The sequence below is a fragment of the Canis lupus genome, chromosome 9 (assembly GCF_011100685.1).
Source record: "Canis lupus familiaris isolate Mischka breed German Shepherd chromosome 9, alternate assembly UU_Cfam_GSD_1.0, whole genome shotgun sequence".
NCBI lineage: Eukaryota > Metazoa > Chordata > Mammalia > Carnivora > Canidae > Canis > Canis lupus.
Genome location: NC_049230.1, coordinates 23,166,205 through 23,185,681, shown reverse-complemented (window position 1 = coordinate 23,185,681; position 19,477 = coordinate 23,166,205). Strand labels below are relative to the sequence as shown.

General features: G+C 49.3%; 1 protein-coding gene across 1 annotated transcript in view; it reads right to left on the bottom strand.

Moving 5' to 3' along the window:
• Positions 1-19,477, bottom strand: part of PLXDC1 (plexin domain containing 1) — a 61,349-nt gene that overhangs the window by 39,019 nt on the left and 2,853 nt on the right. The window contains exon 2 of the mRNA XM_038547458.1: positions 14,101-14,279. Within this exon, the coding sequence (XP_038403386.1) occupies positions 14,101-14,279 (179 nt within the window). The remainder of the gene's footprint in view (positions 1-14,100; positions 14,280-19,477) is intronic.

The following is a 19,477-nucleotide window of genomic DNA, read 5'->3' as shown; positions in this document are numbered from 1 at the left end:
AGTGAGCACAAACAGGAGGGGGAGAAGGAGAAGCAGGCTCCCTACTACATGGGGAGTTGGATGTTGGGCTCGATCCCAGGACCTCAGGATCATGACCTGAGCCAAAGGCAGAAACTTAACCCACTGAGCCACCCAGATGCCCCCACCGCCAGCTTCTTGACTGACTGTGGGGGCACTTCCCATTTGTTACTACAGGTCCTGCTCCCGCTGCTGCCAACATCATCAATTTTGATATACGAAGTCCACCCGTGACAGAGATGGATAAATGCTTCCCCCTAACCACTCTTTCTTTCTTCCTTTAGTTTCCATTAGGCACATGGCCACCCAGCTAAGACTACGTGTCCCAGCCCTCCTACAGCTAAGTGGGGCTACGAGACTATGGCCAGCCAATGGAAGACCAGCAAAACAGTTGTCCTCAGTAGGAATGGGCTGCCATCGTGGACCACAACTGAGAAGGCACATGTTGCAGAGCAGCAGGTAGCAAGATAGAGGGAAGCTGAGTTCCCAACACCATGGAGACACTACATCGATCCCTGCTTACTTATACTCACACTATTACATGTAGGAGAATAAACTCTCACACCCCTGTCCCTCATCAATTTAACATTTGTTACAAGAACTGAATCTGTATCCTAACTAATACAAGCAAAGTCCCAAGAGGAGACCTCCTTAGGCCTGTCAATCTGAGGGCTTCTTCACTGTAATCCATATACATGCGACTCCTAAAGGGATTTAGGGGCCGTGCCTGGGCTGTGAACTCATCCCAGGAATTCACCATCACTGCATCACACCTGCTGTCTTTGGGGCAGTCCTGTTACCCCTGAGGGTGGCCCTCCAGACCCTGCGGACCTGGAGGCCAGAAGCTACGACAGGGGTAGCCTAACATTACAGAGGGTCAGGGGGCATATCCTGAGCCAGACTATTTGGCAAGTCCACCAAAGGGAACTGTGTTTCCTTGAAATGCGTGCAAGAAGCCCTGGTCAATAATCCATATTCGTTCTGGGAGGCAGCACGATGTGGATTTCAAACATTTTTGCTCATGGAATCCTTTCTTCCAATTAATCTTCTGTGGAAGCTCAGGACATAAATCATATCCAAGTATGGCCATTCCGGGGGAAGGAAAGAAGGGCCTGGAGCCCAGCCTGCTGTTACTTCCTTCTCCACCACCCTCCAACCCACAGCAGCTTGTGTAAGAAGCGCCTCTGTGAACCCTTAGGGTTCCATGGGGTGCACTTTGAAAACCACTGCTCTAGGATCAAGGGCAAGGGCTGTGGAGTCAGACCCAAGTTCAAACACTGGCTCCGCTACATAGTAGTTAGTGCCAAACATTACTCTCCTCTCAGCTTCAGTCCCTCGTCAGTAACCTCCTGCACAGAGTTCTTGAAAGGATTAGACAAAACAGAGCAATGTAAAGCTCTTAGCCCAGTGCCTGGTCCACAGTAGGTGTTCGCTAAGTAGGAGCTATTACAATGATTTTGTTGGACCTTTCCAAAAAAGGTTTTGATTGTGGAGGCTGTCTCCTCCAAACCAACCCCAGCTCCGTCCTAAACGTCTGCTGTTACAATGTCTCTTCTGCCTCAATTATTCATGCCTGGAGCCCGCCAGGCACTTCATTTCTGACAGCGGGGCAGCATTTACCTTGGCTGAGCTCAAGACGTTTCTGGACAGGAACTCAGGCTAAGCTGTCACCATCGACCCATCAACTGCCAGCCAACTGGCAGGTGAAAATGCTGGGGCAGGCAACCAAGGGCACTCTGCAGGGCCTGCTGGAGAGATCTGGCCAGCCAGGCTTTTCGGGACAGTGTTCCAGGCAGCTGGGCCCGACCCAGGAGGTGCTGATGGGATTGCTGGGGGAGGGGGCATCCCATTCCCTGACTCCACCAAGCCATGAAGCCTTACAAGACCCATAGGAATGTTCTCAGATCCCTGTTCCCCAAAATGTGTCCCAGGGACCAGCAGCATCTGCATTACCTGGGAGCTCACTGGACATGCAGAATCCCGAGCCCAATCCCAAACCTGCTGGATCAAAATCCAAATTTGAACAGGCTCCCCAAGGGATTCTTTTGCACAATAAGCTTTGGAAAGCACTGGTCTAGAAACACCCCCTGTCTGGACCAATGTGCCAGGCATTCTCATCCACGATGAGACAGTGCTCCAACCCTTGGACTTCCAAAGGCAGAAAAGACCTGGGCTCTTGTCCTGCCTCTGCCATTCACTAGCTGTGCAACTTGAGGCAAGTACTTCACCTCTCTGTTCCAAGACAGTGTTAGAAATATTTACCCCCTCAGGTAGGTGGGTGAATTAAATGTAAGGCCATAGGATGAGGTCTGCACTCAGGAAGGGCTCCTGTAACACTGCCTTTTATTATTATTTTCCCTTACCTCATATATCCACATAATAACCTCCATCTGCCCTCTGGGAGTATTCAAGCCTCAGGTTAAAATAAACCCACACAGAATACCTGTCATCACGAAGTACAGAAAGCAGGTCTATCGTGGAAAGGGAGGGACCCAGGCCAGAGAAAGGGGTATTGGCATCAGTGCTGAGGGCCTAGCATAGAGAGGTGTCAGGATGGATGGGACTGACCTACGAAAGCCCTGGAAGTGGGGGGTTGGACCAGGCTCAGGAAGAGAGTGAAGAGCAGCTTTCTAGACAAAGCATTTCTCAATGTCCTCAACAGGAAACGGAAGAATCATCTTATCCTGACACTGATTCAACATGAGGAGGAATATCAGCCAACAGGGATTTTTAACAGCATAAATATATATATCATATCACCACACAGAATCAGGACCAGGCAAACCAAAAACAAAAACGGACCTCCCCCATCCCTCATCCAGTCCCATGATGGCATATTTCCTTCTAGCCTTTTCCATATGTGTAGAACTTCACATGGTTATAATACTGCTGATCATCCAGTTGTGTGGACTACTTCTGTCAGGTTTCATGATATCTAAACATGGTCTTTTAACCATCACTTCTAGGATGCCTGGGTGGCTCAGTGGTTGAGCATCTGCCTTCGGCTCAGGGCATGATCCTGGAGTCCTTGGGGTCGAGTCCCACATTGGGCTCCCTGCGTGGAGCCTGCTTCTCCCTCTGCCTCTGCCTATCTGTGTCTCTCATGAATACATAAATAAATACAATTTTTAAAAAACCCATCATTTCTAATGGCTTCCTGGCCATCCACTCAGAAGGAATCCCACAATTTTCTTAACTAATTCCCTATTTTTGGGCATTCAGATAGCTTCTAATTTTTATGCTCTCATAAATATTCCTGTAATGAATTTATTGATGTACTTTCCACCTCCAGGATGGTTTCCACTGCTTTAAAACTTTAGTTATAATGCTTCTCAAACCTTACTGAGCATCCAAATCACCTGAGAATCAGATTCTGATTCAGCAAAGCCTGGGTTTCTGCATTTCTTTATTTTTTATTTTTTTATTTTTTTAAGTTATCTCTACATCCATTGTAGGGCTGGAACTCACAACCTTGAGATCAAGAGCCGCACGTTCTGTGGACTGAGCCAGTGAGGTGCCCCTGAGCATCTGCATTTCTATTTATTTATTTATTTATTTATTTATTTATTTAAGATTGTATTTATTTATTAAAGAGAGAGAGCACAAGAGGAGAGGGAGAAGCAGGCTCCCTGCTCAGCAGGGAGACCAACACGGGGCTCAATCCCAGGATTCTGGGATCATGACCTGAACTGAAGGCAGATGCTTAGCCACCCAGGCACCCCGAGGTTCTGCATTTCTAATAGATTCCCAGCTGTTGCCAAGCCTGCTGTTCCCCCACCAAACTTCGAGTAGTGAGGCTATGAAGCACAGCACCTGAAGTGCCAAGGCCAGGAAGACATCTGTGGCTGCTAGCATACTCTTTTTACACTTCCAGGTAAGATCTAGGGGAAAAGTACTACCTTCCCCTGCCTGCCTTTCTGGTTAACTTTCAACCAATTAATTCATCTGATTTCTTTTTAAGATTTTACTTATTTATTCATGAGAGACACAGAGAAGCAGAGACATAGGCAGAGGGAGAAGCAGGCTCCCCGCAGGGAGCCCCATGCAGGAATTGATCCCCAGACCCGAGATCATGCCCTGAGTTGAAGGCAGACACACAACCCCTGAGCCACCCAGGCGTCCCTCACCTGATTTTTAGAACAACTCCACGAGCCATTCTCAGTTCCATCTTACCTCAGATGAGGAATATGAGGTTTGGAGCAAAGATGTGGCAAGGACACCTAGTATCTACTGTACCTGGGACCACAGTAGGGTGACCAGCTGTCCTAGTTTGCCTGCTACTGCAATTTCCCAGGATGCTGGATGTTCACTGTGAAACCCAAGACCATTCTGGGAAAACCAAGATGACTGGCCACCTAATTAGACCAGAGCCTAATTCAGAGTCAGCTAATGTTTATCATTCCTGACCCTGTGCCAGGCCTTTGTTATAGACTCCTATAGGACATCTTTCCAATTACATTTAGACAATAGCATCCCCATTTGACAATGAAGAGAGGTTAAAAAATTTGCCCAACACAAAAAAGACAAATGACCCAATTAAAAAATGGGCAAAGCAGCAAAGGACTTAAGTAGACATTTCTCTGAAGATATACAAATGGCCAACAAGCCCATGAAAAGATGCTTAACATCATTAGTCTTTCAGGAAATGCAAAGCAAAACCACAATGAATACCATATTAGATCTACTGGGATGTTATGATTTATAAAAAGAAAGACAATAACAAGTGTTGGCAAGGATGTGGAGAATTCTAAATCTTCAATATGTTGCTGATAAGAGTGTAAGGTGGTTTGGCTATCATGGAAAACAGTTTGGAAATTCCTCAAAATGTTAAACATAGAGTAGCCATATGACACAGCAATTCCACTCCTAGGTATATGGCCCAAATAGTTGAAAACAGGTCCTCAAACAAATACATGGACATACATTCACCGCAGCACTATTCACAATAGCCAAAAGGCAGAAATACCCCATCAACAAATGAATGAATCAGCAAATTGTGGTATATCTGTACGATGGAATAGTATTCAGCCATAAATAGCTGATGAGACTTGAAAACATCATGTTAGGTGGAAGAAACCAGCCACAAAAGATCATATATCATGTGATTTCATTTATATGTGAGACATCCAGAATAGGTAACGAAATAGAACACAGATTGGTGGGTGCTAGGAGATGAAGAGGGGTAGGTAGGGAACAACTGTTTAAAGGTACAGCATTTCCTTCTGGGGTGATGAAAATGTTCTGGAACTAGGGGCACCTCCATGGCTCAGCCAGTTAAGCATCTGCCTTCAGCTCAGGTCATGATCCCAGGGTCCTGGGATGGAGCCCCACATCGGGCTCCTGCTCAGTGAGGAGTCTGCTTCTCCCTCTGCCCCTCCCTTCACTTGTGCTCTCTCTTGATCACTCAAATAAATAAAAATAAAATCTTTTAAAAAACGTTCTAGAACTAGATAGAGGTGATGGTTGCACAACATTGTGAATGTATTAAATATACTTCACTTTAAAATGGTTAACTTTATGTGGGCACTACGGTGGCACCGTCAGTTAAGTATCCAACTTATGATTTTGGCTCAGGTCATGACTCCATGGGTTGTGGGATTGAGCCTGCTTCAGGGCCCCATACTCAGCAGGGAGTCTGCTTGGGGTTCTCTCTTTCCGTCTCCCTCTGGCCCTACCCCCATTGTGCGTTCTCTCTCTCTCTCTCTCTGTCTCTCTCTCTCTCAAATAAATAAATCTTTAAAAAATAAAATGGTTAACTTTATGTTATGTAAATCTCACTTCAACACAAAAAAAAAGAAAGAAAGAAAGAAAGAAAGAAAGAAAGAAAGAAAGAAAGAAAGAAAGAAAGAAGCCAACCAACCAACCAATGAACCTGCCCAAGGGAAAGGAAAAGGATCAACAAGAACTGTCGTAGGAGGTGGACGTCCTAGGGCTGAGCAGCCAGGGTGGGGGGGGTCTTTGGCACCCTTACTGAGCCCGGAGGGGGCAAATGGGGAAAAGATAGGATCAGAGAACTCATCACATGCCTCGCATTTTGCTTTTGAATATCTACCCCGTGAGATCAGTATTTCCCACTCCATTTGGGAAATTCGAAGCTACCAGGGGCTTGCAGGGATTCCCAATGCTGGGTTCATTAATTGAGGGGCTAAGCATCCAGCTCAGGGTCATACCAGGGCCAAGACCAGGGCTGCTGGGCTGTTTCCACAGTGCTGGAGACTGGATACCTGCACTCCACCTCCCACCTCCCCAAACACCCCTTCTTCTTCTTTTTTTAAAAGATTTTATTTATTTATTCATGAGATATACCGAGAGAGAGGCAGAGGCAAAGACACAGGCAGAGGGAGAAGCAAGCTCCTCACAGGGAGCCCAATGTGGGACTCGATCCTGAACCCCAGGATCACGACCTAAGCCAAAGACAGATGCTCAACTGCTGAGCCACCCAGGTGTCCCCCAAACACCTCTTCTTCTTACAAAATCTCTTATCTTCTCTCTTCTCTCTTCTCTCTTCCTGGCCTTCCCCTCCCTCCATCCACCTCACACACCACACACAGGATTCTCCAGGTGCGGCCTCCCCACCTCATCCCTTCCCCTGAGCCCACTGGCATGGTCCTTCCATGAGCACTGCTTGCTCTTTGGCTATCTGTGCTATTAGTCTGTCTGTGCCATCTTGCCCAGGCCCCTCCATCTGGGGAGGAGACCTTCTAGAAGTCTCCTTTTTAGGAACTGCATCCTTTGGGAGGTTGTAGAAACCAGGCAGGTATTGCACTCATTTGTCCCTCTCGCTGTCCGTCATCTTAGACCCCATGGGACCATGGTCCCTCAGGATTCCTCGGCCCACCATGGGGGGAAAGAGTGGGTAAGTTTTGCTTGGCCAGAGAGGAGAGGAACTTAGGGAAGCGGGACCCTAGGGAAGACTGGAGGTGGGAGGAGGGAGTCTTTCTTACCATGGAGAAAATATTCTACTAAAGGGGAACCTCCAAATGTGAACATTCTCAAGCTTGGTTCCTCCCAAACTCTGGCCTAGATCTGAAACACAGAACCAAGAAAACCTTGGACTATGATTGGCAATCCAGGATGGAAGGATGGAAGAACTTTCTCCAAGGCTTCCTTCCCCTTTCCATCTTCTCGGAATAAACTGAGCCACAACCCAGGGTCTCTGACCTAGCACTGTAGTTCCCCCCAAGCCCTAACCCACCCCCTCAAAAAAGTTCCCAGTGTTCCAGGGCCTCAGAACTGGTCTTGGTGGAAAAATCTCTAGAAAGCCTGGTCCAGACAAGAGTCTTATTTCCACTGGGGCATGGTGGTAGAGCAGGGCATGAGATTAAAATCTAAAGAGAAAGCTCTGGCCAGGGCCTCGGAGCTGTCAGCTCACCCTGGGAGTGTGGGCTGGATGCCTCAAGGTCTCAAAACAAGATCTGAGTTGGACAGAGCATCGTGGCAAGGTGGCCAGCCTAGGGTGCTGGGCAGAAGGGGCTGAGCAGAGGATGCTGGTCAGGGCGGCTGGGCAGAGGGGCCAGGTGGGAGGGCTGGGTAGGGAGTCTGGGCAGGGATCTGGGAAGAAGAGACCGTGAAGAAAGGGTTGGGCCAGAGGGGGCAAGACAGGAAGATGGTCAGAGGGACTGGGCAGGGAAGGTCTAGGATCGGGGCTGGGCAGAGGGCCCGAGACAGAAGGGAAGCCCACAGCCAGGAGGGTGTACTGAAGGACAAAAAGGAAGATGAGAGGACTCTGGGTAGGTGTGTGGGGCAGCAAAAGGAATGGAACCCCAGCTGCCAGGCCCTCAGCCCCTCAGTACGGCCCTAGAGCAGAGGCGTGAATCAGGCTGTGATAGGTAAGTAGCAGAAACGTTTTCCTGGTGAGGCTCAAAAAAACCTTCTGAAACAGACCAAACCAAATACGCTGAAATATCCTCTTCCCATCACTCCCCTCCTGCCTAGTCCAATGCCACCAAGTCTTGGTCTAGATCATCCTTTCCTCTGCTCAAATAGACCCCAGCTCTCAGAGACACTGAGCAGACCCAGGAGAAGCAGGTGTCTCCAGGGCCCTTTACTGGGCTCCTGAGTGGCTGAGGCTACCTACTGTCCTGGGCAGAGTGGGCACACAGCCTGGATGTCAATTGGGCAGGGGGTGGGGCTTGAGGCCCAGCTGTGAGGTGATCATCAGTGTCCCCCACTGAACACTGCTCAGTGCAAGGTCTAGGGGGTTCCAGGAAGGAATGGAGCACAGGCCTCCCTGAGGCCCTGGACATGAGACCACTTGGGTCACAGACAAGCACACACATGTGGCATGTGTAAGCACTGCTGTTCTCTCTCTCTCTCTCTCTCTTTTTTTTTTTTTTTACGATCTTATTTATGTATTCATGAGAGACACAGAGAGAGGCAGAGACACAGGCAGAGGGAGAAGGAGGCTCCTTGCAGGGAGCCCGATGTGGAATTCGATCCTGGGACTCCAGGATCACGCCCTGGGCTGAAGGCAGCACTAAACTGCTGAGCCACCCAGGGATCCCTGCCGTTCTCTTATGTGTGTGGGAACCCAAGAGTCAGTTGAGTTGGAGTCCTTGGAGGCACTGAGTCGAAGGATAAACCCCAGCACTACGTCTTCTCTTCAACAACCCCGTCTTCTGAGGCTTCTGGGGATGAGGAAATCCCTGCTTCCTATGCTCCTTCAAAGGAGGTGCTCCTACTGTGTACCAGGCCCTGGGGGCAGTCATAAAAATCTTGGGTCTCACGGGGCTTCCATTCCAGGGAGGAGGACAGGCAATATAAACACAGAAATAGATAATTTGGTGCAGGAAGTGATAAGTTCTATGGAGAAAAAGTCTATTCCCTCTGCAGCAGTCACAGCCCTGCAGCTACGAGAAAACAGCTGTATCTAGAGCCTTCTCTATATCAGGCTAAATGCCCGCAAGCTCCTTCAACCATTCTGGACTCCTCTGATTTTCAGATAACCATCTAGATAACCATCTAAAACCATCTAAAAGAGCTTCAGCTTATGGTCAGGCCAAGAAATACCCCATATGGTCTCTAGCGCCCTAGCACTGGTTCCCAGGTTTCTGTGGGTTTCCATCAGTTTCCATTAACGCAGTCAGCTTTCCCACCTCCGTCCTTGGCAGCCACTTCACACTCCTGACTCATCTCCAGCCTACGAGCGGTGAGGAGCCCCACATCTTTTCCTCATGAACTGTCGCTAAGCCACATCTCTCCCACCTTATTTTAAACTTAAGTGCCAGGATTTATATTTATCCTGGTAGTTTCATCTGGCACGAAGCCGACTATCACTCAGCCTGCCAAGGCAGTCTTCTGGATCCCAATCTGACATCTGAACTCTCTTTCAGCTAAGGTAGACATCTGATCCTCCTGTCTCACAGGCAGAGCTGGGCACAGAGGTGTGTCCTGCCAGGTGGGGGCTTGCTCCCTCACGTGGACTCTAGATGTGTGGCTGTGGAGGGGGCCACGATGCTCCAGGGATGGCAGAAGTCATGTAGTCAAGTACAGCCACATGGCACCTGAGAAAACTTCATGTTCTGCTGATCATTCTAGTAACTGATTTTAAAATTGGTTTGAAATAATACAGATCAGAAGTTCCCACACTTAGATGACCATCAGAATCACACAGGAACTTTTATTTTTTTATTTATTTTTAAAGATTTTGTTTATTCATGAGAGAGACAGAGACTCAGGCAGAGGGAGAGGCAGGCTCCCTGCAGGGAGCTCAATGTGGGACTTGATCCCAGGACCCCAGGATCACGACCTGAGCCAAAGGCAGACGCTCAACCACTAAGCCAGCTAGGAGCTCACATGGGAATTTTTAAAGAAATTAACTCCCATGCTCCATCTCCAACATTTCTGAACTAGTCATCCCAGGGTGGAGCCCAAGAATTTATGTGTTCCTTTATTTTATTTTATTTCATTTATTAGAGAGGGAGCACAAGGATGGGGAGGGGCAGAGGGAGAGGGAGAAAAAGCAAGGAGCCCAGTGCGGGGCTCCATCCTAGGACCCCAGGATCATGACCTGAGCAAAGGCAGACACTTAACCAACCAAACCACTCAGGCGCCCCTGTATTGTTTTTTAAGTTCTGGGAGAATTATTAAGTCTATACTGGCTCTTAATGATCCCCATTGTCCCTTTCTGGATGTCCACAGACAATTGCTTCCAGAAGTCCACATTTCTGTGGCTCTCTTCTGCAAGATCCTCTTTGCATGGACTGACTGGGACATGGCCCTTTGACCATGGCATCTGGCCCAGAGCAAGTATCAATTCTTTAACTGATGGCCCAATAAAGCTGAGGGGAGGGAAGCGTGTCTGGCGGCTCCCTTACCCAGGATTCCTCTCCTGCCCAGGCCTTCTATGGCTCCCTGGTTCTCCAGGATGGAGAAAACAGGGCAGAATGGGAAGAGAGTTGGGGTTTCATTCTCTGAGGTGCTACCAGGTTCCATCTCAGAGAGAGATTAGGTGAGGCAGGGGGGCTCTGACCTCAGGTACAACATTTAAACTGGCACCAACAAACTCAGCCATCAAGCCAGAGAATATTTAAATGCATTCTTTTTTTTTTTAAGACTTTATTTATTCATTCATTAGAGACAGAGAGAGAGAGAGAGGCAGAGACACAGGCAGAGGGAGAAGCAGGCTCCATGCAAGGAGACCAACGTGGGACTCGATCCCAGGTCTCCAGGATCATGCCCTGGGCTGAAGGCGGCACTAAACCGCTGAGCCACCAGGCTGCCCACATTCTTTTTTTAAAGGTTTTATTTATTTATTTATTCATGAGAGACACACAGAAACAGAGATACAGGCAGAGTGTCAACCACTGAGCCACCCTGGTGTCCTAAATGCAATATTTTAAAATATAATAGAAATGAATGCAAGAAAATCCATAATGAACCAAATATCAAAATTCTAAATAAAGACAGGATCAGTAATAGTGCCAAGCCATGTCAGAGCCTGAGGTAAAAGGAAAAAGAAGTCATGGAAATGAAGCAGACAGAGGGAGAGTTCAAAGCATTTATGACCCTGCTCCCTCCCTATGCCTATGTCTCTGCCTCTGTGTGTGTGTGTGTGTCTCATGAATAAATAAAAATAAATAAAATCTTTTTAAAATAACTAACTAAATAAATAAAATATCCTAAGACAGGGGCACCTGGGCGACTCAGTCATTTCAGCATCTGCCTTGGCTCAGGGCATGATCCCAGGGTCCTGGGATCCAGCCGGGTGTCTGACTCCTTGCTCAGTGGAAAGGCTGCTTCTCCCTCTCCCTCTGCTATTCCTCCTCCTCCCCCACTCCTGCTTGTGGTTCTCTAACTCTAGATTTCTGTCAGCTAAATAAATAAACTCTTTGAAAAAAATATCTTAGGACAGAAAAGATATCACATCCGTGATACAAGAACACAATGCTTTTTTTCCCTTAAAATGAGAAGAAATCAGAAAATAATAAAGAGCTCTTGGAGATTAAAAATATGAAAGTAGGAAAAAAGATCAGTAACATTAAGAAAATAAGGTTGAGGGGGACACCTGAGTGGCTCAGTGGTTGAGCGTCTGCCTTTGGCTCAGGTCATGATCCTGGGGTCCTGGGATGGAGTCCCACATTGGACTCCCCATAGGGAGCCTGCTTCTCCCTCTGCCTATGTCTCTGCCTCTCTCTGTGTCTCAAATAAATAAATAAATAAATAAATAAATAAATAAATAAAATCTTAAAAAAAAAAAAAGGTTGAGAAAATCTCCCAGAAAATGGACCACCACCACAAAGGCAAAGGGAAAGACAATAGAAGACAGAAGGAAGTTGAAGGGTCAATCCCTCAGATGGACATTTAATCAAAGGGAATTATAGAAAAAGAAGGATAGTCAGAGAGAAGAATTTCAAAGAAATAAAACAAGAGGACTTTCCAGAACTGGTAAATGCAAGTCCTAGGTTGCAATACTGCATCATACGTCCAGCACAGCAGGAGAAAAAAAGAGCTAGAGGCAGGACAAATCACTGCATCTTCAGAATGCTGGGGTTCTACCCTCAAAAGCTTCCAGAATGGGGGGAAAGCAGTTATAAACAAAGAACAAGAGTAGGAATGACATCAAATCTCTCAACAGTGACACTGGAAGCCAGAAGATAATGCCTGCAAACTTCTGAAGGAAAATTATTTTTAATCTAGAATTCTCTATTCAGCCAGACCATCAATCAGTGTGAACAGAATAAAGGCATCTTCAGACATGCGAGCTCTCTAAAGAATTTTCCATGTAACCTTTTTCAAGAAGCTAAACAAACAAGGGGGAGAAGCAGGAAAGAGAAGGCACAGAGTTCCAACCGGAGAGAAAATAGGGCACCCAACAGGAGACAGATAAGGGGGTTCCAACCTCAGAAGAGAGAGGGGTCCCATGGTGGACAGGTGGGCGAGTGAGCCAGCAGCCAGCCCAGGTCTGGGCAGGGCCACAGGAGAGAGGTTTCCAAGGGTGGGGGAGGGAAGCAGACAGGTTGGACCACGCTAAAAATTCTATTTGAGGCCAGTGGATATATGAAAATATATAGCCAAGGTAAGTACAGAAAATTAAGCAAACGGGGGTTGGGGCAAAGATCCAACTTTTGGAAAACCAAAAATTATACAAGAAAGTAAACAATGATATTTTCCTGCTTGGATGAGTGGCGAACAATATTTACATGATTATCATGATATAAAGCAGAGCATATGGATTTAACAAAAATATTGAGAGTAGGATGACACTCGAGGGAGTATATAAAAGACAAATCTTCATCTACACAACAGGTAGTCAACAGATAATGTCTAAATGAGTTAATCAAAAGGCAACAGCATAAGTAAATTACTTAGAAATATGGTGGTAACCACCAGGAGAGGCAGCCCCCAGGGGCGCCTCCAGAGCAAGGGGCGGGCAGGTGCAGAGCGGCGGGCGGGGCGAGGGGCCGGGCTTTCTGCTGCGCTTTGTTCTCCGTCCTCAGCACGATTTGACCTTTTTGACTATCTGCATGCACTTCCTTGATGTAAAAAGATCGTTCTTGAACATAAAATAAAGAAATGTATGCCAAGAAGCACACCCTGTTGTTGCTTCTTATGTCATAATTTTTCTGCATCCTGGGAATTCAATCTCAGCTATAGATGCCTACACGTGTGGCCAGGGGCACGCTCACACTTGTACGGTCACGTGCATTCATCACACATACTCAGAGACAGCCCACGGTGACACACAGGCAAGCGTACATAATGCACAAAAATTCTCAGACACACGTGCAAACACACGCACACATGGTGACAGATGCACCTACAGACACAGAGGCCCCCATCAGCCTCCTCTAAAGAAAGCCTCCTGGAGAGAGTGGGGGTAGACGACGCTCCTCTGAGCCTTGACCCTGCTGGCCTCCCTTCACCACCACCTCACTACTGCCCCAGGCAGAGGAGACTCTCCCTAATTGCCTTCTCTATTCTGTGCCCTGCCTGGAGGCTAAGCAGCCTGAGCCTCTGCAGCTGTTAACCCTTTGGGGCTATGCAGTTTGTAAATGATGCAGAAATGGGAAGGGGGGGAAGCCCTGGTGGCCCAGCGGTTTAGCGCTGCCTTCGGCGCAGGGTGTGATCCTGGAGACCCAGGATCGGGTCCCATGTTGCATGGAGCCTGCTTCTCCCTCTGCCCGTGTCTCTGCCTCTGTGTGTGTGTGTGTGTGTGTGTCATGAATAAATAAATAAAATCTTTTTTTTTTTAATAAAATCTTTAAAAACGAAAAAGAAATGGGAAGGGGAGAAGGGTCTGAGCTGGCAGCTGGATGTGACTCATAGGCCACCTTCATTTTAGCAGAGGCCTCAGGCAGTGTCAGGAACCCTGTGCACATGCTGTGCATCCTCGGGCAAGTCACTTTACCTCTCTGGGTTCACAAAAGGGTAGGCGATCTATGAAGCTCAGAGATGCAAAGATTTTATGCTCCAAGGCTGGGCCCTGCTCTCATCCCCTCCCCTGGGATCCACCTCTCCATGCTGACATCCAAGGACTGTCCCAAAGGATATGTGACTTGTGCCTCTGGCAAGTACACATAGGGCACCTTGGGGGTCCCCCACCACCACTTCCCTCCCCTTCCATGTTCCCCCAGCACTCACCACCACTCTGGTCCTGTTATCTGGCAGTGTGTCAATGGCCAGGGTGCCCCCACCCGGGTCTTGGCTCAGCTGGGTCCTGTCCAACTCCGACACCTGCCCAGGGCTCTCCCGGGCTCTCCGACTCCAGCCCTGTGTGGACCCCTTGGCAGCCCATCCAGAGCCTCGGCCTGCATCCTGACCTGGGAAAAGGAGACAGAAAACTGAGTGCCAGCAGTCAGACCAGAGGTCCAAGGAGAGGACCGGCCCACTTACTCAGCAGAGGCCCCAACACTGTGCCATCACTGAATACCTGCACGGGCAGGAGATACCCCGCCTGCATTGAGAGCCACAGCTAGCTCCATGCCACACACTCTGCACACAGCACACCTCTCGTCCCTCACCCCACCCTTCGCAGCAGATATGATACTTCCATTTTGCAGACGGGAATCAGGGGCTCACAGAGGTTACAGAACCTCACACACGTTAAGGATGGAGATAACTTCTGAACCTCCAAAGGGGTGATTCTTCTCAACCTCTGCTGCACACTAGAATCACTGGCGGAACTGTAAAAATTCCTTGTCTGGGTCCCACCCCAAAGGTTCTGATATAATTGTTCTGTGGTGTGGCCTGGGCATTAGGAGGCTTAAATGATCCCCAGGGGAGCTTTTGAGAAGCCCTGAACCAAACTCTGTAGACAAGGGTGAGAACCACTTGCTCTGGAACATTCCTAACCAGTTCCTTATTTCTTTTTTTTTTTTTTTTTTAATTTTTATTTATTTATGATAGTCACACAGAGAGAGAGAGAGAGAGAGGCAGAGACATAGGCAGAGGGAGAAGCAGGCTCCATGCACCCAGAGCCCGACGTGGGATTCGATCCCGGGTCTCCAGGATCGCGCCCTGGGCCAAAGGCAGGCGCCAAACCGCTGCGCCACCCAGAGATCCCCAGTTCCTTATTTCTTAACCAGAAATGGCACATAATCTCACCTTCCAGGGGACTCCGGGGACTAGAAGCCAGAAAGTACAGTTCTTTTTAGTTCAGGGCTTCCCAACATTAGCACTATCAACATTCTGGACTGGAGAGTTCTTTGTTGTGGGGGCTATTCTGAGCATCACAGCCATGTCCAGCAGCACCCTGGCCTCTGCCCACTAGATGTTAGTAGCATCTCTTCCCAGATTGTGACAGTCGAAGATGTCTCCATTGATGGGGACCACTGTTTAGCCCTGTGACTACCTGCAAGCCCCTTGGGTGAGTCCCTTTCTCCATAAAACATGGAACTTAGCCACCATCAAGGATGGCAAATAGGTTTCATCTCAAAAGTCATCTCCAATCGATTAGTGACAGCTAGGAGCACTCTAATAGAGACAAACTCGGAAGCTCCATCTGTGTGCAGCAGGAAGGATTGTCATGATCAATTAACAATGTCTGCCAGGGCAGGGGATTGGAAAACGGCCGCACACAGGCCATTTAGCAGCCATTCCTAGATTCACTGTTCTCTTCTGTCTCCTCTAGGTCATTAAATATATTCTAAATGTCAGAGAACCAGGCTTTTCCTTTTGAGAAAGATTTGTGTCTCAAAAGATGTGTCTTATATCGTCACTGCAATTGTCACCACTATGATGGACATGTTTATGGGACATAGATCACCAGAGATATGGATCTGAGATTTCCTGTGATATTCATCAGCTTCAGGCCCACCCTGGGTCACATGTCCTTCTCCACTTCTGCCTGCCCCAACCCCTCCCCAGAGCTCCTGGATGTAACCCTCTCTCCTAGATCCCCCAATGGTGTAACTACATGCCTGTCTCCCTGGTAGACCAGTTCCCCCAGGACCCTCCCCACCTTCTGCAAAGGTGTATCCTCAGTGTCTAGCAAACAGTAGATGCTCAATCACTGTACAGTTGAGGACATAATACTGGAGGTAACTCTTGGGAGCCAGCAAGGACAGAGGTTGAGACAAGGCTTGGCCAGCACCAGGCCTGGGGCTGGGGCCAGGACTCTGCTGTGGGGCCCTGGTTTGTCATTAGACATTTTATCCAATTAAGTCATTCTTGGCTGCTGGTGCCTACTGGACCCTTGCCGGCCCCCTCTCCCTTCTCTGCCCCTAATCGCAACCAGATGCTCTGGAGAAGGTGGGGAGAGGGGCGGTCCTGGGGCCCCTATCCCTAGTTGCCCACTGGCTGAGATGGGCCTGATCCCAGAACTGGGAAGGCAGTCTGCCCACGGCTCAGACCCCAAGCCAGGGCTGTCCTGCCCCTCTCGGGTGGGGCCCACAGCTACCTCTGGAGATTGAACTGTTTGTGCTGGGCCGCAAGCAGCCCTCGGGCCTGGGCCAGAGCCAGAACAGGAAAGGAACGTGTGCAGAGCAAGTGGAGGAGCTTAACTGGTCTGCAAAGGGATGCTGGGGATTGGCAGGCATCATGATCCTGCAGCTGAGACAGCAGGCTACTTGCAAAGTGGGAGTCCTAGGTCTGAGAAGAGGGCTGGGAAGGGGGTGGGGGGGCAACCAGATGTGGGGTCAGGGAAGGTCCACCTACACCCACAGGCTGTGTGACCTTGGACCCATCCATTTACCTCTCTGAGCCTCCATTTCCTCATCACTAAAATGGGGATGCCAGTCATGCCTATCGCACAGGCTGCCATGACCATGCAGTACAAAACTCAAAATGAGAAGGCTTTATAATCAGAGAGCTCAGGGCCTAGGTCCATGAAGGCAGGCAGGGAAGGGGATGGAGAGGATGGGAGGCTGCCCGGGAATCTGCCCTGCCCTGCCCTAGCCCTGAGTCTGACCCTCTCAAGCCCCACCACATCTGTCTCCCTGCCACCCTTCCCCCTCCCATTTGGCTACAGGACATCACCCCCTCAGCCTGTGGCAGGAGCCAACACAGCTGCTTGCTCACATGTGTGTGTAGCAGCCCACGTGCCTGTGCACACGGACTTGCCTAAAAGGTCCCAGGCCCTCCTCTCCATGTGCGCAAGCGCTCACACGTGTGTCGCAAAGCCATCCAACCCGCGGCCACTCTCTGCTCTACCTTCTGTCCTGGGTTAGAGAGCTTCACTTGCTCAGCACCCATTTCCCGTCCCCGCAGGTGAGTACACCTGCCTGTGAGTGATGGCCAGAAGTGCCCAAAGCGCTCTCTTGCTCATGTGTCTGCTTGTTCATTCACTCATGGCCCCACGTCGCCTGCCGTCTAGTGGGCCATCACAATAGCAATAGGGAGAATAAAAAATTACAGCTAACTTTTCAAGAATGCTTGCTTGGTGCTAGCACTCTTCCAAATGCTTGAAATCCATTAACTCATTTACTCCCCACAGGAACCCCATGGGATCGGGGTTGGGTTTAGATCTATTGTACAAATTGGGAACTGAGGCGTGAAGGTGTTAAGGAATCTCCCAAGGTCATGGAACTAGGCCATGGCAAGATGTGCACAGGGCACGCTGACTTCAGAGTCTGCTCAGGCCACGGCAAATGCAACACGAGGTGACTGGCGGTCCTAGGTTGTTTCCTAAGGAGCAGGGAAAGCCCAGGGAGGGACTGGAATATAAGATGGGACCACTGGGCCAATCTTGGGAGCTGTACTAGGAGACTAGGCACGTGGAGGGGCATCCCAGCAGTACAGCCCAGACCCCTCCTTGTGCCACTGCCCTGCTCTAGTGCAAGAAGCCACAGGTTGCCTTCAGGAGGTCATGTCGTGCCTGGCCAAACCAGCCTCATCCTACCCACCACCCAAGCTTGTCATTCCTGCCCCACAGCCACCACTCAGTCCAGTAGCTACTGTGGCCTCCACTCTTAACGACCTTGAGACTAGCCCTTGAGCTAGTCTCCCACATACCTGCCAGGGCATCCTTTTAGAGGACGAACTTGATTCCATCTCTCCAGTGCTTCCAGCTCACCACAGCCCTCGAGACTGGATTCCTGCCCTCTCCTCCAGCCTCCTGTCTCCCTAAAGTCCTCCCCGGGACCTAGTCCTGCTCCCTCTGGCCACAGGGCCTCACACATAGGGCTTTTCCAGCCAGGACCACTCTGCTCCAAAATGAACCCTTCTGATGAGTTTTTGCTCATCCTTCAAGTCCCATGAGATGGTACCTCTTCCCAAAGCATCCCCTGACATCCCTCCCCTGTCACCCCAAATGCTACGTGCACCATCCCAGCCCTGATCCCAACATGTAGTTGCTGCCTGCAAATCTGTAGGCTCCAGGTACCTGACACAGCACAAATGCTCAGTCAGCACATATGGAGGACAGAGAGAAAGAAGGAAGGGAGGGAGGAAGGGAGGGAGGGAGGGAGGGAGGGAGAGAGGGAGGGAGGGAGAGAGGGAGGGAGGAAAGGAGGAAAGAAAGACAGAGAGGGATGTAGGGAGGGAGGGGGGAATCTTCAAAAGCTCAGAGTACTTGAGATCCACAGGCTGAGAAAACCCTTCCCCTGGAGCACAGGCCCGCTAGAAACTGCACTGCAATACCACAGCAATTAAAGAACAGAGGTTTGGAATCATACAAGCTCGAGGATGAACCCTGAATCTACTACTTACTGACTGTGACATTGGACAAATTATGTAATCTCTCTAAGCCTCAGTTTCCTTACCTGTAAAATGGGGGGTCTTTAATAAAATAACATATGCAAAGCACCCAGCAAAGCCCCCCTTCCTTCCCCAGGATTTACGTGAGGACTGACTTCCCTAGGGGCTTGAGAGTCTCCAGAGCCTCAGCTGAAACCCTGCATCCCAGTTACAAAGCCCCCAGTGGCATCCTCTTGCTGGGGAAACCCACAGAGGTTCCCACCAAGGACACTTCCCTGGGGAGAGCGAGGGAGTCACAGGGAAATGGCAGGAAGGGACACCAAGCAGTCAGAGGAGAAGAGGAGAGGAGAGAAGAGCTTGGCTCTCTCTGAGTTTCCCTTCAAGGGAGAGGTTCGTGACCACCTTGGATTCACTCATTTATTCAACACATTCACTGAGACCCTACTGTGTGCCAGGCATTGTGCTGGGTGCTGAGGTAACAACAGTGAACAGGCAGACACAACCCCTGTGCCCATGAAGATTCTAATTGGAAAAGACATGTGAATGAATGAGTGAATGAATGCACTTGATCTTAGCCAAAAGTCCGAGAAGCGATTGAATGAATGAAGAATGTGGCAAATAAGACAAGGTGACACAGTGATGAGTGCTCTAAGGCAAACCAAAGGGTTGGGCTTTGTGGCTACGCTGGGCAGAGCCATCAGGGTGGGCCTCTCAGAGGAGGTGGCCCTTGAGCTAACCGAGACCTGGAGGAAGAGAAGCCAGGACTTGAAGCCTGGGAGTGTTGAGGGCTGGGCCTGAGGAGAGTGAGAGCAGGTGCAGGGATGGCGGGAGACATCTGATGGCCACTGTAAAGAGTTCAGATTTTTGTCTCCGTTTGCTTGGA